The following is a 20,149-nucleotide window of genomic DNA, read 5'->3' on the forward strand; positions in this document are numbered from 1 at the left end:
AATTAGATTTTTCGTTGGTTAAGCCTTCATCGTGTATCAGGTTTATTGACTCGTTGAAGTTCTTCTTCTCGAGAGCTATCACTTTAGATTCTCTACTCTATTTATTCTTATGTTTCAGTACCACCAGACACCACAATGTTTGCTCCAAAGTTCACTAAAACATTATCAGATTTGGTGATAAATGATGGAGAGAGTCTTTCTCTAACCACCCACGTAAGTGGTGACCCAGATCCACAAGTTACATGGTTCAAAAATGGAAAATTGTTGAGTTCATCAGAAGTAGTAGATTTGAAATATAAAAATGGTATCGCTTCACTGCGTATCAGCGAAGTTTACCCAGAAGATGAAGGAGAGTACATGTGTAAAGCAATTAACTCTTTGGGCGAAAAAGAAACAAAATGTCGTTTGAAGATCAAACGTAAGTCTTAGATATTGTTTGAGTTATCGTCAACATCGCCATTATACTTTCATTCACCATCATAAGTAGGGAGCTCATGGAAGCTGCAATGATTCTTGCTGAAAGATCGTCAATAAGTGATTGAAGGTTTACATTTTACGGGTTGATAGTTCAAAGACTGTCCTCAGTTCTCAGTGTAGCTTTTTCAATTCGGAGGAAAATTGAAGATTTGAGATCTTTGTTATTTTACAATAGTTGGTTGACAGGAAAAAGGTCATGTTTTTTTAGAACAAAACCACTTCTTGAAACAAGGCAAACTAGTATCGATTTCAATCAAAAATTATCTTCAGGGCTGTACTATGAAAAATACAATATGGCACAAATCGAAAAATTATATAAGGGACATTACAAACGTGCAAACATATTCTATGATTATTTTAAACAAAATCAAAGAGAAGTCAATAAAATAAGAAGTGATTTGTTCTGAAAAAAAAATACTTTTTGAAACTTACAGAGCATTTGAAGGTATATTTTCCAGTTCTTTGGTATTGAAATAGATCGGGCAAAACATTTTTTGATGAATATCAATAGATGTGCAAGAATTATTTCAGCAGGAGCAGATAGAGTGATATATAATTGTATTACCGTGAAAAACATATTTTTATTTGTAGGTTCACATTTAAAGCCCTTAAGTTAACTTTTCCAAGTTTAATGGCAAGTAGCAACAAAATCAACTAGTTCAATTTCAACTTCAATAATGAATTACCTTAATCAGATTAATTTTCATGTAGCCTATTTGGTGCATGAGTAATAATGTTTAATTGTTATTTAAAAACTACAAGATTTCTAATGAGGATTATGATCAAATACATTATTGAATATTCGATAGGGCATTTCGAATTGAACAGACAATTATCATTACAAATATTTTCAATTTCGGTCTGTATTCAATCGAAAGTCTTTTTGAATAATTATAATACGATAATAAAAACAATAACGTATGCTTTTTGAATACATTGAAGATAACATTGTTTTTACCTGTGGTCTCATTCTTATGTTGTCACTAATTAAAAGTCAATATGGATCATCATTCTCCCCAGGGTTTATTCGTATACCGGGTGGCTCACATAAACCAGTCCAATTGGATATTTCCCTGAGTATGAATTTTTCTAAAAAAATGCCGAGACAAATCAATATTATTTGGAGGGGGGGCTGTACAATCATTCTTTTAAGCGATGGGGCATTTCCCCTCAAGAATATCAAATGGAAATTGTAGTCGAAGTAAGGACGACATATGCATGGTACCTACAAACCTGTCAGGATTGTTTACAATTTCTATCTTGTTGGATTGAAATGATGATCTATAAAGATGCTGAAAATATTCAATGTATATAGATGTTCCTAAAATGAATATTTTCAAATTAATGGGTAACGTTAACTAGTAGTGGTCTTTAACTTGTTAGTAAGCTTTTATATTCTGTAAGGAGTCCATCCAGAATGAAAAATTGTTTCAATTACATTACAGAAAGGTTCATTCATTTCTGCTTCCTGTTCATTTAAAGAATTTTGAATTCAAAATTTAAAAAGGTTGGAAATGATAAAGAACTTAAGCTCCGCCAATTTTTCCAACAAGAAACATAAGAAATGTTAGTCCCAGAAGGAATCAGTTTTCCAACTTGATTTTCCAACATCCACAATAAAACGATAACAATTATTCAAAGATACAAAGTTGCATCATTACCATAGCATGTTGAAGATCATTGAATGAAGTCACTTAATTGCCAAAAAATAAAGTTGAAAATATTATTCCTTTTCGGGTGTAACACCTCTACTGTCTGAATAATATAGATCACGCTAATTTATCAACAATTTATTTTCGACCAAAGCCCGTTGAAACAAAAAAGTTCAAGACCACTTCAATTGTATTGGATTTTCGCAAATTGACTATTATTCCCAAATTTTCAGCTATGACCAATGGAACAACAAGCAAGGCGAAGAGTACAGACGACAAACCGCCCAGGATAGTAGATCATCTACAATCAAAATTCGTAAAGGATGGTGAATCGGTAACATTGTCTTGTCGTATCATTGGCGCCAATAAATTTGACGTTGTTTGGTTACACAACAACAAAGAGATCAAACCAAGCAAAGATTTCCAGTACACAAACGAAGCTCACATTTACAAACTTGTAATTGCCGAAATTTTCCCAGAAGATTCTGGTGCATACACCTGTGAGGCATTCAATGATGCTGGGGAGAGCTTTAGTAGTTGCACTCTCAACGTATTGGTACCTGGTGAACAACCCAAAAGCCCAGTCTTCAAAACATTCCCTCTATCAGCAACCGTTTCTGAAGGTGAAACAGCTACATTTGAGGCAGAAACTGAAGATGAGCCTTTGCAAATCAATTGGCTCAAGGATGGTAAACAGATAAAAGAAAAATCTTCCAAGTACAATTTCACAGCTGACGGCAAACGTTATACATTGCAAATATTATCCTGCGATTCCAATGATATTGGCCAATATCAAGCCAAGGCTATAGGAAAGAAAGGAGAGACACTAGCTGCCTTCTCCTTGAATGTTGTAACCTCAGGCGAACAGTAGTTTTCCAATTCCTAAGCTGTGAATTCTTTATAAACAAAACTATCCTTTATCAAACCATGTTACATAGCTGTTTTTGTATTTAAGACGTGAAGAATGACGTGCTACTCAAGTGAGATTTAAGACGCCAGCATCCTCAATTACAAAGAACATCAAATCTTTATCTTACTCGATCTACCATGTCATTCTAGCGAGTCAAAGGTACCTATATTAAGCTGGGACGAAAACTGCTTTATCTTTCAATTTTGAATGGAAAGTATTTAGTGTGAGAGTGCTTAGCAGTTATTTCAAATCGCCATCCTGAAATCTCTTTTCTTCGAATTAAATTTCCGTAGATAAATCGCTTTTGCAAAGCCGTACCAATCTTCTATGTTAATATATTAAATAAATATATTTAATTTTTCACTTGAAGTTTAATTTCAAATATATTTCCTATGAATCATATTTTCCCAAATTATTCCAAGTTTTCCCTTCTATAGATCGAAGACAAGAAGAAATTCAAATTTCAAGTACCTTATAACAGACCAATTCAAAAGTCTCCGGTCTACCATGGTGAAACACATTTTTTTGGCAAAATTCGATTTTATTATTCAACATAGTTGCCTTCGAGGGCGATATATTATCGATTATAGCGATCTTCCAACTTTTAGATACCATTTTTGCAGTACGATTTGTCTTTCGCTTCAAAATTAGCCTTAATTTCGGTGATTACTTCTTCATTGGCGCTAAATTTCATTCCAGCGAGCATTCTTTTGAGATCTGAGAACAGAAAAAAGTCGCTGGGGGCCAGATCTGACGAATACGGTGGATGCAGAAGCAATTCGAAGCTCAATTCATGCAATTTTGCCATTGTTTTCATTGATTTGTGACACGTCTCAAAGTAAATGAGTCATGACAAAGTGCACATACTGAAAACCTCTTTTAACTAACGAATTTAAAAAAAAAATGTTTTCTTGAAAATTTCTGCACGCCTGTAAAGAAGATACAAAGACCTTGCAAAAAAAGTACCACATGACTCACCTTCCATATTCAAAAAATTCAGAGAGTTGATGGGGATGGCACAGGGTGCAAAAAAAACCTTCAAAAATGCATAAAAATTTGGTAAAAGTGGAACAAAAATTGACCTGTTTCAGGATTTTGATGCCAAATATTTTTCTTCTGAGAAAATGAATTTGTTCCATAATTTTGACGTGCTCACGCGCACTGTATATAGATGACACTTATGGAGATCAGATTTATTTTGTATTTCATTTTATATATTGAAAATTTGTAAGATGAAGCATTTGACCATGCCAAATATAAATCTGCAATCTACCTGCATTGATACTGAACTAAATATTTCCGCGGCCCAACTCGTATAGAATCTTGTAGTCGAAACCTCCTCACCATAACCGGTTTGAGCTCACAAAACGCTCAATGTTCTGTGGAATTTTTTGAAAAAGAAAATTGGCAGCGAAAGACTTTCAAAAATTGTATCTTGTAAATTTTCGATTCTGAATACTAACCTACCATCGGTTTTCTCCTAGCACCCCTCTAAGCTGAGATACTGTGAATTTTTAGAAAACTAGTGCTTTAAACGTGTAGACATTTTTTTCTGATCGGAATCGATGCCCCTAATTCGGAATCTACATCATTGAATCCCTTTAAATACTCCATGTTATGTTCAAAAATTCATTCGGTCGATTTTTTCGAAAAACCCAAGACTATAACCTTAGATAATTTTCGTGAAAAAAACGGCGAATACTAATCTGCAGTCAGTTGGCTTCTAAAAGGTCTCGATTTCGAGATATTTATTATTTAGAATAAATAAGTCCAGAATTTGGCTACTAGCCAATAGCCATCTATACGCATCTTACTAAACTAATTATTTTCGCGGCCAAACACATATAGAATCCTGTGATCGGAACCGTCTCACCATAACCGGTTCGAGCTACTTTTCCTAGATGGCAGCATTTGTAAATACTAAGTACATTCATAGTATAAGGTACTATGGTACATTATAACTTTTAACTTCAAGAAGCGAAGATTTCCCATGTAATCAATATGAATTCGGATGTAGCAGATTCCGAAAGTAGAAATTTCAGATAATACTCATCCAGGTAATGGACAAGTGTTCTAGACTCTTAGGTTCGAATTTTTTGAACTGGTTTTTTCTTGTGGAGTTTGTTATTATAGGATTTCCCTCACACAATTTTCACGATTTTATGGAATTACATTAATAATAGTGGAGGATTCGTCTCTATTATGACATTCCAATTTTTGAGGAAAATCGATAATTCAATACGAAATAACCTCATGTCGGCATATTCCGAAATAATATCGAAATCCACCACAGAAAAAACAGTTTAAAAAGTAAGAGAGATTTCCTAACTCTAGACCCATGAAATTTTTAAGCCTTCAATTTAGTAGGCAATTCTTGCATTAGTTCAGCCTTTTTCCGCAAAAGTTGAAAATTTGGCGCTGCGATCGCTTGTTCTTGGATGCGACATAAAAAAATTCAAAATTTGATGTATTGTATGGTCAAAATGATGAAATTTTAATCTTAAATATAAAATGACAGGACATGTGAGAATCTAGGCTTGAATATTTCCACGAGTTCATTTAGTTACTAAAATATTCGCTGATTTATGCTGTTATATATCACTCATTACTTTATAACTTTTAGCTTGAAGTACCGAAAATTTGAAGTAAATTCGAATTGAATTCCGGAGACAGCATTTTCCAATCATAGAAAAATTTGCCATCTCTACGCTGAAATCTTATGGAACATCTAGTCATCGTCCCTGTACTTGATACATCATTGGATATTCCTCAAAGGTGTACACTCATCCTAACCACCTTCGCTTAGGAGGCGTGGTGGTCATCCTTCATTCTTTCAGAATTCTTTCTAAATAATAATAACTCTTTGTTGGACCCCCCCGTCATATTTAAATATTTATTGAAAAAAACTTTTCGGCCAACCCACATTTTTTCACATTTCGGAAATTTTGTCGGATCCGAGACGAGCGATCGCAGCGCCATATTTTCAGTTCATTTTGTCCCACTTTTGCGGAAAAAGGCTGAACTAACGCAAGAATTGCCTACTAAATTGAAGCCTTGAAAATTTCATGGGTTAGGCCTAGAAAATTTCTCGAATTTTTTGAACTGTTTTTTTTGTGGTGGATATCGATATTATTTCGGAATATGAAGTTATTGGAATCGATTTTCCTAAAAAATCGTAAAAATTGTGTGAGGGAAATCCTAAAAACAAACTCCACTAGAAAAAACCAGTTCAAAAAATTCGAGAAATTTCCTAGGTCTAGACCCATGAAATTTTTATGGCTCCAATTTAGTAGGCAATTCTTGCGTTAGTTCAGCCTTTTTCCGCAAAAGTGGGACAAAATGAACTGAAAATTTGGCGCTGCGATCGCTTGTTCTTGGATTCGATATAAAAATCGGAATGTGGAATATGTGGGTTGACCGAAAAGTTAATCATCTAAAAATAATTATTTATTCATATACGGGGGGTCGACCAAAGTAACTTTTGAATTTGATGATGATGAATTTGGCGCTTCGATCGCTTGCGACAAAAATTATGAAATGTGGGTTGACAGAAAAGTTTTCGTCTAAACAATATTTATATCCTTATACATGGGTTGACCAATTTTAAATTCAATCTGATTAATTTTTTTGTTATGATTAATCAAATAAAACACATATTTTTGCTTTTCAGCGTTTTTATTATTATTTTCCTAAATTATATATACAAGAATATTTACACGGAGAAATATACAGGATAGATAAATTTAAATTTTTAATTAAAATTTAGTACCTGATCTCTGGGATCGCACCTAATGTTTTTATATAAATTATAATGTATGAACAATATTGGGTGGTTAGTATAATTTTTTTTCTAGAGGTATGTTGGGTCAAATAAAACACATATTCGCCTCAGGTGGGATACATTTTTTCAGGATTTCTTACGTTAGAGTAATGTGATGTATCAATTTATGTCGTATTCTAATATTAGTATTTTGTGAAGTAGTAGTGCCGAGGTATTTGGTTTTTTCAAGTTTTTTGGCAGTATATTTAAAGAATTTTATAGTATCGTTTTTTATTTTGTCCTGAATTAGTTCGATGTTTCCTGTTTTGTGAATTTCTTCGATTGGTGTATACCTTGATTCATTTAGAATGATTCTAAGGAATTTATTTTGTAAGACTTGTAATGTTCTTAAATTTGACAATGAAGTTTTGCTCCATATTGGATCTGCATACAGGAATACCGGACGGATGCATTGTTTGTATATTCGAATTTTTGATTTTTTGCTGAGTTTGCTTCCCTTAGACAAAAGTGGGTACAGACTGCGAAGTAGTATGTAGCACTTCTGTCTAATGTTGTTTATGTGGTCATTGAAGTTTAATTTTCTGTCTAGGGTGAGACCTAAATATTTGACCGTGTTTTGTTTGTTTATTATTTGACCGTTGAATATTAGGTGATTTGGATTTGGTGCAAGCTTTTTTTTATGCGTGAAGTGGATTAGGGTAGTTTTACTCGTATTAATTTTGATTTTCCATTTCTGATAATATTTTTCTAACTCGTTCAAATGATTTTGAATGTATTTATTCACTTGATTGGAATTTGATGATTCGGCCACTATTGCAGTGTCATCGGCAAAAATTTTTAGTTTTGTACTATTTGTCTTTGGAATGTCATTTATAAAATAATTGAATAGTGATGGGGATAGTAGGCCCCCTTGTGGTACCCCTGCTCTTAATGCTAGTTTTGTTGAAAGCGTTTTTTCTACTCTTACCTGGAAAGTTCGATTTGTGAGGTATGAGTGAATGATTTTAATTAGGTGTGGAGGAAAGTTGATTTTAATAAGTTTGTAGATCAGACCTTCGTGCCAGACGGTGTCGAAAGCCTTTTCTATATCCAAATTAAGCATGGCTGTGATTTTATTGTAGTTAAAATTTTTTGTTATTTGGTCAGTAATTGTAGCTAGTTGAAGTGTGGTGCTGTGCGATTCTCTAAATCCGAATTGTTCATCTATGATTTCGTTTTTGATGTTTTCGTGGTCTTTGATTCTGTATAGGATTATTTTTTCTAAAACTTTCGACATCGTTGGGAGGAGACTGATTGGTCTATAGTTTGATGCTATTTTGGGATCTTTTTTTTGTTTCGGGAAAGATAGCACTATGGCATTTTTCCAGCTTTCAGGGAAGTAGCATAGCTTCAAGCAATTATTAAAGATATAAAGTAGTTGAATTATGGCTTTCCTAGGGAGATTTTTTAATGTGCGATTGTAGATTTTGTCGTCGCCTGGGGCCTTTTTGTTTTTAAGTAATTTGATTATTCGTCTTATCTCCTCAGGGGAGGTAAGTACTTCTGGTGGAAAAGCGAAGAATTGGTTGTTGAATTGGTTTATTGTTTCTTTGACTGTATTTTCGGTTTGGCGGTCAGACATGTCGCAAGTAGAGTTATGATTTTTTGAGTACGTTTCAGCCAGATATTTAGCTTTACACTCATCCTCGAAGATTAATCCTTGAGGGCCGAGTAGTGTGGAGATTCCAAAAGAATTTTGTTTTAGTGAGCGCACTATTCGCCACATTTCGTCAGTGTTCGTTAGATTTTGCGTGAATTTTTCCCATTTGTGTGTTTTTAGAGAGCTTATTGAGCCTCTAACAAGATTAATTGTATCCTTATATTGTGCATGGAGGCTAGCTGTGAAATTGCGTTGTAGTCTTTTTCTTAGTTTGTTTTTAATTTTAATGAGTTCCTGAATTGAGGGGGGAATTTCTAAGTGATGATTGGACGGATGGGTTATTTTATTGGTTGATTGAAAAAGGCAATTTTTAATTAAGTTGGTGAAACATTGGATGCATTTGTTTATGTCTTCCGTTGAATTGAGTTCTCTATTGATAGTTATATTTTGATCTATTAAGTTTTTGAAAAGTCTCCAGTTAGTATAGTAAGAGGCTGTTGGTTTTGGCAGTGCTGAGGAATTAATTCTCGGAATTGTAGCCAATACCAGGAAATGATCTGAATCTAGTGCCTGGATTGTGTACGGTTGGGATATTTGGATATTGTTTGTTATCATCAGATCAATGGTTGAGGGAGTGGCTCGATGGGCTGGATGATAGGTAAACGAATTTCTGGGAAAGTTTAACACAAAATTGTTACTTTCTAAGTATCTGCGGAGAATTGTTCCGTTACTGTTATTACCTGCACAGTTCCACGAAGTACTTCGACTATTGTAGTCCCCGACTATTATAACTCTATTGCCTAGTCTGAAAATATAGTCTAATTCGCTAGTATCAATGGGACTTTGATGTCCGTTGTAGTAATTTACTATTGTTAAGTCATTTAAACGAATAGCCTGGGTTTCGGAATTTACTGTGACGGTTGGAATTTCAATCGGTTTTAAGTGTTTCTTATAATAAATAATAAGCCCCCCAGATTTGGTTTTCGGCTTATTTATGTAGTAAAAATTTGGTAGTTTAGGAGGTTTTCTATTGTTCAGTCTAGATTCCTGTATGCAGATTATTTCGACTTTTATTTCATTCGATAGAATTGCCAGTTCGTCAATTTTATTGAAAATTCCGTTAGCATTCCAAGTAATTATATTTATGTCTTTTTTAGGAGACTTAAATACCATGTTTTTCAATTAGGTTTTGTATGATTAGTATCTTATTCAATGGAGATGTGCAAGTTTGAATTTGGTTTTTGATATCTCTGACTAGTGATATTAATTGTGAAATGTTGCAAATTGAATTGAGTTCTTGAATCTCTTTTATTAAAGTTTGAAAATCGTCTAAGTTATTTTGGTTTGAAATTGGGGTTTCTATTATGGTTTGCTGGGTTTTTGGGGAGGATTTTTTTGCCATCTCTAGATATGAGATTTGGTTTGTTACAGGGAGGTAGCTTGTTTTTTTCAAAGGGGGGAATTGTTTCATGTCGGGTATTTTGGGGATATTTTCTGATTTATGAGGCGATTTGTGTATTAAAGAATCAACATACCTTAGGATTATTGGACATTTTGAGTAGTTTGCAGTGTGTGGTCCATCGCAGTTAGCACATTGTATTAATTCACTATTTTTTTCTTTGATTTCACAGTCTTTTGTTAAGTGGTTTTTAGCGCATTTGACGCATTTCGGAATTCTATTGCAGTTGGAAGATCCATGGCCTAATTTTTGGCATCGGTAACATTGTGTTACAGGGGATTTTCTCGAATATTTCTGCCATTGAATTTTGACATGGTCTATCTCTTCAATTTTTTTAAGGTCTTGGATTTGGCAAGATTTTGCAATATTTACCAGAAAGGAGCGTGAATTGGGGTTTTTACCTTTCATTTTTATGCAGTCGATTTCATCCTGCTTTATTTTTCCACCCTTTGTGATTTCCTGGATAATTTCACTTTCAGTCATGAAGCAAGCGGCTTTCAAGACCATTTTCTTCTTCACTTGATCACTAGGGGTATGGGAGAAATACTGAATATCTTCCTTTTTGAGAGCAGATATCAGAGCTTTATAATCACTCATTTCCTTTGTAGTGATTTTTATATCCTCTTTGGTATATTTTATCAGATATCTGCTTTTAATAATAGTTTTTAATTTTTGATGGAACTGGGTATACGATCCTATTTTTTGTGTGATTATCACGGGAGGGCATCTTTTTTGTCCATTGGTTGGGCTCGTTATTGTAGGTGTTGGGCTCGAGGTTTTCGAGTGAGTATTTTTTTCGGTCTCGAGTACTCCGAAAGAATTAGAAATTTTAGGTGGGTAAGTCTTGACGATTGGCGCCTTCGATGTTTTTTTGGGAGAAATGAACGTTTCACAGTCCATTTCTTCACTCCACGTGGATGTGGAAGCCATTGATTCTTGGAAAGTTTTTACAACATCCATGTCCTTAAACCGCTGCAGGCGATTTTTAAGGTCGAGGATAACTCCTCTATGTTGTTGAAGTCTTTTAACACTTTTAACACTCTGCACTTTGTCTCTTGTGAATACACTTAAACTCAGGTACGTCTCGTACGGTCGTCAACTCAGTATTCCCACTCAAATCCTCGTTATGATTAATTAGGTAATCTACAATACTTGAAGCTAAAAGTTACAATGTAATTAGTATTTTACAAAGGTGTAGCTACCTATGCTGCCATCTAGGAAGAGTAGCTCGAACCGGTTAAGGTGAGGCGGTTCCGATCACAGGATTCTATACGTGTTGGGCCGCGATAATAATTAGTTCAGAAAGATGCGGATAGATGGCTAGTAGCCAAATTGGAATGAGTAAAATTTTTCGTAATAACTGGAATAATTCGAATGTTATCATTTCTGTATTACGGCTTAATCATATTTTAAGAATTATTTGAGGGGTTTTGAAATCGTTGATGCTGAATTAGGCTTCGGGTTCTCAGCAGCGTTTTTATATTATTTATTTATTTATTATTTGAACTGGGGTCGTTGTGGCTCGGTAAGCCTTCCGGGAACTGCGACCATGTAGATCTTTTGTTCTCTACCCCTACTCATTCATGGAAACCCAAGGAGGTCGTCAATGGAGTTGATAAAACTGACAACCTCTTTAGGGGCCTTGGCCGCATTGAAAACCACAAGTAACTGCTCTGAAATTCTCGATATATGGACCATACCCCTAAGTACACCAGAATATCAGAATTCTAGAATGGAGTTCTTGAATAAAAAGAAAGAATTATCAAAACTGATATAATTAATCGTTATGTAGATAGCATATACACACTGTAATAAATTAAAATTTAAAATAAATCCTATCGATCAAGTCAAATTTCATGTCCAGATAATTTTCGATAAAATACTTCAATCAATTATTTTCAAAAGAACCAAATCATCTTAATTATAAAATATACTATGATTTAACAATAAAATGAAATTCAAGACCATAAAAATATGAGAAAAATACGAACAGTAAATGAAAATTATTGCATGTGTGCACATGGCAATTGTATAAATTCTATGCTTTCATATAAACTTAGATGTGGTGATGGGGAGCACCTGGGGAGGCTACAGCAGAAGCTTGCGGTGAGGGTGGCGTGGGAGTATTGCTAGACCCTGGTTCAGATGTTGGAGGAGGATGCGATGATTGGGGCTGGCTGGCCCACTGACCTTGTTCTGCTTGTTGTCTTTGATGAGCTTGTTGTCTAGCCCTAAATTCAGCTGCTTTGAGCTGTTCCAAATGGAACTGCTGTCTCTCAGTTATCAACTGTTGTCTTTGATATTCTAATCCTTCCCTTTCTCGTTCCATTGTCGTCTCTAATTCTTCAAAATGCCTCAGTTTAATCTCTAGCTTCTTCATTTGTGTTTCAACCAATAAAGCAACTAGAGATTTTATTTTCCTTTCTTCAACTGCTGCTAAATGTTTAGCCTTCACAGCGGCAGCAGCTAATGCAGCAGCAGCAGCACTCTGCATTTCACTATCTTTAATCATAACTTTTTCCGTTGTCCTCGGTTCTGATGTATCCATTTTCTCTTCTTTTTCAGTTTCCATTTGTTCAGACTTTTCTTTTTCAACAGATTTCTCTTCGTTTTCATCTCCATTCTTTTTCTCTTCTTTGACATCTTCTTTTTTAACTTTGTCCTCATCTTCCTTGTCGGATACAGTTCCTGCTATATTTGTCAAAGCTAAATTAGCAGCAGGATCATATTTCCCTTCTGCAGAGGAAGCTTCAACGTTCTTCAGGTGAGCATCCATAACAGCTGCTGGTACTTCCTCTTTGATACTGGCAAATTCATTCATTGCCGATTTTGCAGCAGCTGCTGCCACACGGGGATCAACAATTGAAGCCAGGAAAGCAACAGTCGACATTATCGGATTACCTGCTTTACTGAACGGGATTGGCTGATATGCGAGAGGTCCTAGGGCACCGCCAGCTTCCGGATCTTCCAAGTAGGGATCTTCAATTGGAAGTCTCAGAAAATGAAGAATACATTCATCTTGACTTCTGGACCCAACGTGTTCACAAACCTTATTCCAATCATCTTTATACATTTCTAAACCTTCTAATAAGAGAAGTGTTTCTTGTTCTGTCCAGTCCCTTGTTAGAGAAGCTGCACTCTTATTTCGTAATGCAGCTGGCTTCTTTGCATACTGATCCAATTTCAAGCCGAAACTAGAAATCGGATCGCCATTCTCAGCTTTTTTAGATTCTGCCGATCTATCAAGGTCGAGCAATGTTTTAGCAGCACTTGGTTGAGTGGTTTTTGGTGGATTAACAGGCTGTAAGCCTGATGGAGTATCAGATAAAATGTGGAAATGAGATGTAGGAGGAGGTCCCATTGGTGTCGGTCTTGAATCCGTATCAACTTGATAATTGATAAGTCCCCATTGTTCGAGAAAAGCGTGAACCCTCATAATAGCACAAACATCACCAGCCAAATTTCTTCTACAAGCTGTGCTTGTTATGTACTCAGTTGGATTGAGCCTGTAAGTATCAACCATAAAATTTCTGTAAGCTAAGTATATTTCAGGAGTCTTGGACTTATTCCTTCCATTGAAAAATTCTGGTAAAGCACGTTTCTCCACTTCATGAATCGAATTATAATCGAACCAGGCAGAATAAGAAGGTATTATAATATGATGGGTCTGTTCAGTGACATTGTCTTCCTGACCGTCGTCCTGAATAGTTGTGTCACTATTTTTCCCCGTTTGTGAATCTTCGCATTTCTCCTCTGCTTCTTCTATGTCAGCAATTGATCCTCCTTTTAATGGTTGTAGTTCATGATCTTTCTTTGTAGGCTGTACAGGTGTTGGAGGTGGATTCACTTCGACAATGTTAGGCTCAGGCATTGGCTCTTCCATGTCTTTGGTAAGGTCTTCTGGCTCTACATCATCTGATTTCTGTTTCTTACCGATAGCAGGACTTCTTCCACTTTTTCTCTTACTCACTTTGGATGGTGGAGAGGGAGATCGTTTTCTCTTTTGCTTTTTCCTACAAATGAATATGAACATTATAAGGTGATCCAACAAAAAATAGTTATGCTAGAATCAGGATACATTTGAACAGAATCAAATAATAGCAAATAACAATTAACAAATAGAAGCTGGCCAATTTTATGCTGAATGCAAAAATATGAGGTTGGTTACCTTCATTTAAATGACACGAAACTGACTTATGAGGAAGCTTCACTTCTAATTGCTATTTAGTCTGCATAAATTAGCTATTTACTACTTGTAATGTGTTATTGATTATTAGATACTGGATAAAGGCATATTAAGATGCAGTGATGGGCCCCCTTAGGTAGAAATACTTGGTTAGGTTTTGCATCGATAAATACTCGGCACTCTATTTTGGATGCGGAGAGTCGCAAGTCTTTGTTTGAAATCGTTATTCCCATGCAGTACCTACTCGTACTCTAGAAGGAATCCTCATGTATGTTCATGATTAATTAATTTAGGATCCTCGTACTTGTATCGTGCTCGATTTCTAACCTAACCTAACTTGATTTCATTGTGTCAATAAAATCAAAACTTTCGTTCAAACTGAAAGAGACTGAAATGTATAAGAGCATATTCCCTTTTATAGGAATGAGAAAGAAGGGTTTATAATAACACCCAGAGATTTCATTAATTTTATCATAGCTTCGTACTTTTCAGCATTCAATTCAGAAAATTTATTATTTTGAGCAGAATATGCTTCGAAAGATCACTTTGACATGCCAAATACAATTAATAAAACTCAATTCCTGTTTCAAATAAATTAGGAATAGGAATACTCAAGGTATTCGGTAATTATTGGTATGAATGCAATAAAAAATTTGAAAATTTCATGAAGCGCATAAATCTCAGGTATCAGAGTGATTTCCGGAGAAAACATATCCAGCTTCCAGTGGATATAAATGACGAAATCTCAACCCATTGGAGTTCATATTGCTAATGAGGATTTTTTTTCTAATATTCATCCGATTTATGAAATGCCTGAGTACCCGAGTATTGAAAACATCCGATTTTGCCCAACACTACTAAGATGTATGACAAATGCATTATATAACTATATCAAAACACACCTATTCCTATCCTCTAATGATGGATTCATAAGATCGTCCACAGACATTCTCAAAGGATGAACTTTCTTCCTTCCAAGTTCATCTACTTCATAATCCTCTTCAGGCATCCACTCATTATATTGATCGCTATCTAATAACCAGTTAAAAGACAGCCTCCATGGACCACTATGGGGACTGAGACTATCCATATTGATGTTATCAATAGTGGATTCCATATTTACCCAAGTATCAAAAGAATTAGGGAAATAATACCAGTGCATCATCACCATTTTGTCTCGTTTGAATAAAGGACGTCCATATTCCTCATCAAGAGGATCTACAAGATCATAGCATATATGAGTGGCATTTTCTTCATTTTCTGCTACTTGAGCATTCCTTTTTCTCACAATTTCCTTCAATTTAGATATCAATGATTTATCTAAATCTGGCTTAATATAAACTATTGGAGTTGGATATATTTTACAAGTAATCAAGGTTCTTTCCATAGTTTGAAACATCTCAAAAACTCTATCAAGTTTAGCATGACTCTAGAAAAGAAATGTGTTAATATTTTCCACCTTCAGTTCAGAATTTGGTATATTTACCTTTCCTGAGGGTAATTCGAATCTTTTCCAGTTATGTTCACTTTTGAATTTATAAGCTGCTAAAAGTAGTTGACAAAGGGCTCCACCTGGTTTAAAATCCATAAAAAACTTGACCTGAAAGTATCATGGTTAGATGTGAAGTCATATAAATACCTATTACGGTAACTTACAGGAATCCTGGTCATCACAGGTTTTTGTACATTTTTACCTAAAAAATCTTCTTGAAACTGTAGAAATTGTACAATTAATGCCGATAACGATTTATTTGTTGGGGGGTCAGGCTGCACATACTGAAAATTAATCATTTATTCAGATAAGCATGTTTTTTTCTAAATCATGTCAACAGTTCAAAATTTTACCAACCTTTTTAGCATTTTTCTGAAGCCACTGTTTCACGGTTTCCAAAGAGGTTAGTGTTTCTGGTGATTCAAAATATTTCAAATTAGGACCTCCGTCCTTTTTGGGACCAAATGGCATCATCTTATGAGTTCAAATATGCTTTTCAACATATACTAAAAAGTCATGCTTTCAATAAAAAAAAAATTAAAATAATACATTCAACAATGTTTCACTAGAGCCCCTATGAAGCACTAATCTGTTCACTGACTCCAAATTATAAATTGGGATAATATTATTTATTATGTGATATTGTGATTGAATTGGTAAAGCCGACGACTAACGATGCATTTTTATTTCTATGAATTATACCTCATCGTAAGTCAAATTCAATGACAATTGGAACCATAGTAACAGTCTCTGTAGAATATTTTTAACCAGTATTCAGCTTCACAATTACCACAGAAGATGGCAGCACTAATCTATTGGAAAGAAGGTTTTCAAATTAATTATGTGGAAAGCCTTAGTGCCTACGAAAAATGTATGACAAATGTAATAATTAACGTTCCACACCTTTCAATGTTTTAATAAAACAAAGTAACTTTCATATGTGTGGAAATTACTTTGTTTCATTTCATTTATTTCCATCAAGTGAGGACCTTATCGTCCGAATCCATTAAATATAATGTTTATATCAAGATTCTCTTTATCTAGAAAAGGAAATACTTCATTATTTTCCGGATAATGATAAAAGAAAATTGGAATAGATAACAAATTTTGTATTATAATAACGTCTGGCTATACTATAATTCAATTCAAATAAATACCACGAAAATTTGATAGCGGAAATGATACATGCGACCAATCACAATTTGCCACCACTTAAAATACTGTATCATGCGCATAGAGGGGGCCACGTAGAGCAAGGCAAATAGTGGAAAATAATAAGTGCTAATTCGACTGGGGATACGCCGATGTGACAGTGTAGAAATATTAAGCCGGTTGGGAAAGTGTAATCAAATAGATAATAATGATTCTAGTGAAACTTTTCTTTGTTTCTCTTCTTTGCTATTCAGCATTTTCAAAGGAGGAAGATGTTGTAGATCTTGGAGACAGCGATTTTTCCACTAAACTTGCCGAACATGAAACTGCACTTGTCATGTTTTATGCACCATGGTAAGTTGAAGTTTCAATAGTTTTTCCGATGTTTTCTGAAAAAAAAATTTAGTTGTTTTGCTGTATTTTACTGAATGAGTTTTTATTTCTCAAAGGTGCGGACACTGTAAACGATTGAAACCGGAATATGCTAAAGCAGCAGAAGAACTTCTCAGAAACGATCCCCCAATCAATTTATTCAAAGTCGATTGTACTGAAGCCGGCAAAGAAACATGTAACAAAAACAGCGTAAACGGGTATCCAACCTTGAAAATTTTCAGGAATGGAGAATTTTCTCAAGAATACAATGGACCTAGAGAAGCCTCAGGTTAATGAACTTTAAGATGACTTATCAAATTTAGCCTTCACTTGATTCTAATTAGATTTTATTCTGAATAATTTTCGTTTATTCTCGGATTTATTTAGATTTGTGTCAATATTTACAGGAATTGTCAAATATATGAGAGCCCAAGTTGGACCCAGCTCTAAAGAAATTAAAACTGTTGAAGAATTGGAGAAATTCTTGAAAGCCGAAAATGATGTGTCCGTTGTTGGATTCTTTGAAAAAGAATCAGAACTTAAAACTGCTTTCTTGAAAACTGCTGATAAATTGAGAGAATCTGTCCGTTTTGCTCATTCTACTTTCAACGAAGTTTTGAATAAGCAAGGATTGAAGTAAGTTTTAAAGATGTTCTTTTGGAATTGAAATTATGTGATTACATTTTAGGGATAATATTGTTCTCTTCCGTCCTGCAATTTTGAAGAACAAATTTGAAGACAACCAAGTAGTCTACTCTGGAAGTGCTGATTCAGGTTCTATTAAAATTTTCATCACTAAAAACTAGTAAGTTATTCAAAAATGTTTTCATTTCCAATTTACAATAATTTTTTCCAGTCATGGACTCGTTGGTCATCGTAAATCTGACAATAAACAAGATTTCAAGAACCCTCTAGTTATTGCATACTATGCTGTGGATTATGTTAAGAACCCAAAAGGAACCAATTACTGGAGGAACAGAATTCTCAAGGTAGCCCAAGAATTCAAAGACCAAATCACTTTTGCAATCAGTTCCAAAGATGAACTTACTCAAGAGTTGAATGAATATGGAATTGATTTTATCAGACATGACAAACCCACTATTGTTGCTAGAGATGAGAATAATCAGAAGTTTGTTATGCAAGACACATTCTCGTGAGTTAAAACACATTCCTCTTTTAGCAGATTATAAGATAATTCTTTTTCAGAACTGAATCCTTGGAACTTTTCGTTCAAGATCTTCTTGATGAAAAACTAACCCCCTACCTCAAATCAGAGCCTGTACCTGAAAGTAACGATGAACCTGTCAAAGTAGCAGTTGCAAATAACTTCGATCAAGTTGTACTCAATAATGATAAAGACACACTTATAGAATTTTATGCTCCTTGGTGTGGACATTGTAAGAAACTGGCCCCAGTCTTTGATGAACTTGCAGCTAAAGTAAGTGTTTCAATAGGCATTTCCTAAGAGTTTACTTCAAATTTTTGGATTTTCAGCTCAAGAATGAAGATGTTGCCATTGTCAAAATGGACGCTACAGCTAATGATGTGCCACCAACTTTCGATGTTAGGGGTTTCCCAACACTTTTCTGGTTGCCAAAAGATTCTAAAGACAAACCTGTGAGATACGATGTAAGTGTTGAAACTTGCTAGTTTGTATATTCGATTTTATAAAACTGATAAGTTCTGGATTTGGATTGGAAAACTTAGGAAATACTACAATCTGAACATTTGTTTCTCTTTAGGGTGGTCGTGAATTGGATGACTTCATCAACTACATTGCTAAGCAAGCCACCAATGAATTGAAAGGTTTCAACAGGGCAGGAAAGCCGAAAGCAGATAAGACTGAACTTTGAAGAAATTTAAATGTGAATTATAGTTTTATGTAATATTTAATTTCATTGTCATCCTTTCAAAATGTTTCGTTCCCAATGTTGAGATCAGAGTTGATATTTTAATTATATCGAGATTTACATTTCCTAGTAATACTGTGTAATAAATTAAGAATGTAACTTGAGGTTGTTGAACATTCTAAGACATTCATTCATGGTAAATTGTAATGCTTGATTTCTTTAAGTTCATATTTTTGTTACATGAAATTTTGGAAAAAAAATAAATGGAAAATTCTCATTAGATTGTCATTTAATTCCTGCTAATTTTTTTTTTAGAATAATTCATAAATGACCCCAATTCAAAATAACAACACTAGAACGATATCTAGGATTTATTGACTTTTCAAGAAGGAACTGATTAGAAAAATGGTGTTTAGTATGAAAAATTCTTATCATATCTTGAAGGTGATCTGATACCAAATTTTTTTTGTTCTCAATAATATACTAAACTGTCTGGGTTTTTCCGTTAGATTTTATTGAATTAATTTTATTTTTAATTGAAACTGACATAATTGATGTTCCATAACTTCTGTATTAAGTCTGCATAGACCTGAAAGATCTGAAAATTTAACCACAAAACTCGAAAAATCTCGGAATTGAAACCTTTTAGAAGCTCAAATACCCTGTATAGTCACCATGAAGATTTTATCACAATATTAAAAGTTGATATGGCCAAACACATTTTCGACCTCCAAAACTTAGGTCTTTTAGCCCACAATGCTATTTTTCACAAACACAGCACTATACATACCTATTTGAAAGGTTCAGACTTTGTCAACCAGATAATAACGGATATTTACTTCCAAAATTTAAAAATTTGACTGCCAATGTATAAATCAGAGCATACCCATTCACAAGCCTCAGATTTGATCCACCAGAGGGCAGAACAAACTACCTTGAAAATGGTTCAGCAAAACTTGAATTTTCTCGAAATTGGGGCCTTTTAGAAGCGAACTGAATGCAGATTTGTTTTATGCGTAATCGAATGCTTCTTTAAGATTCAGAATTAGGCATCGATTCTTACCAGAAAAATGTCTCTATCCATTTAAGGCACATTTTTTTCAAAAAGATCGGCATATCACTATTTTTGGGTAAGCTAGGAAGAAACAAGAAACATATGTGACAATGGATGAAAGATGG

General features: G+C 34.4%; 3 protein-coding genes across 17 annotated transcripts in view; 2 read left to right on the forward strand and 1 right to left on the reverse strand.

The window, feature by feature from the left end:
* The window catches only part of LOC123685924 (twitchin), a 46,260-nt gene extending 42,858 nt beyond the window's left edge, over positions 1-3,402 (forward strand). For 14 of the 15 annotated variants that reach the window (XM_045625796.1, XM_045625799.1, XM_045625797.1 and 11 more), the window contains 2 exons: positions 119-418; positions 2,363-3,402. In XM_045625796.1, coding sequence (XP_045481752.1) covers positions 119-418; positions 2,363-3,000 — 938 coding nt within the window. In that variant the 3' untranslated portion in view covers positions 3,001-3,402. Of the gene's footprint in view, positions 1-118; positions 419-1,068; positions 1,112-2,362 lie in introns of all 15 variants that reach the window. The other variant, XM_045625806.1, reaches the window with a different exon arrangement.
* An 8,275-nt stretch (positions 3,403-11,677) lies between these two features.
* On the reverse strand, positions 11,678-16,286 carry LOC123685617 (SWI/SNF complex subunit SMARCC2). Its single transcript, XM_045625358.1, has 5 exons — positions 15,954-16,286; positions 15,761-15,880; positions 15,591-15,704; positions 15,007-15,533; positions 11,678-13,931 (listed from the first exon to the last, which is right to left on the reverse strand). Exons 1-5 carry the CDS (start codon positions 16,068-16,070, stop codon positions 11,975-11,977), a joined length of 2,835 nt encoding a protein of 944 aa, XP_045481314.1. The 5' UTR covers positions 16,071-16,286; the 3' UTR covers positions 11,678-11,974.
* Positions 16,287-16,834: 548 nt separating this feature from the next.
* LOC123685618 (protein disulfide-isomerase A3) lies at positions 16,835-19,250 on the forward strand. The gene is made up of 8 exons (XM_045625359.1): positions 16,835-17,102; positions 17,198-17,409; positions 17,528-17,756; positions 17,809-17,925; positions 17,977-18,273; positions 18,327-18,558; positions 18,615-18,749; positions 18,863-19,250. The coding sequence occupies exons 1-8, from the start codon at positions 16,957-16,959 to the stop codon at positions 18,971-18,973; spliced, it is 1,479 nt and encodes a 492-aa protein (XP_045481315.1). The 5' UTR covers positions 16,835-16,956; the 3' UTR covers positions 18,974-19,250.
* The last annotated feature ends 899 nt before the right edge of the window (positions 19,251-20,149 follow it).

The sequence above is a fragment of the Harmonia axyridis genome, chromosome X, assembly GCF_914767665.1.
Source record: "Harmonia axyridis chromosome X, icHarAxyr1.1, whole genome shotgun sequence".
In the NCBI taxonomy this organism is placed as follows: domain Eukaryota; kingdom Metazoa; phylum Arthropoda; class Insecta; order Coleoptera; family Coccinellidae; genus Harmonia; species Harmonia axyridis.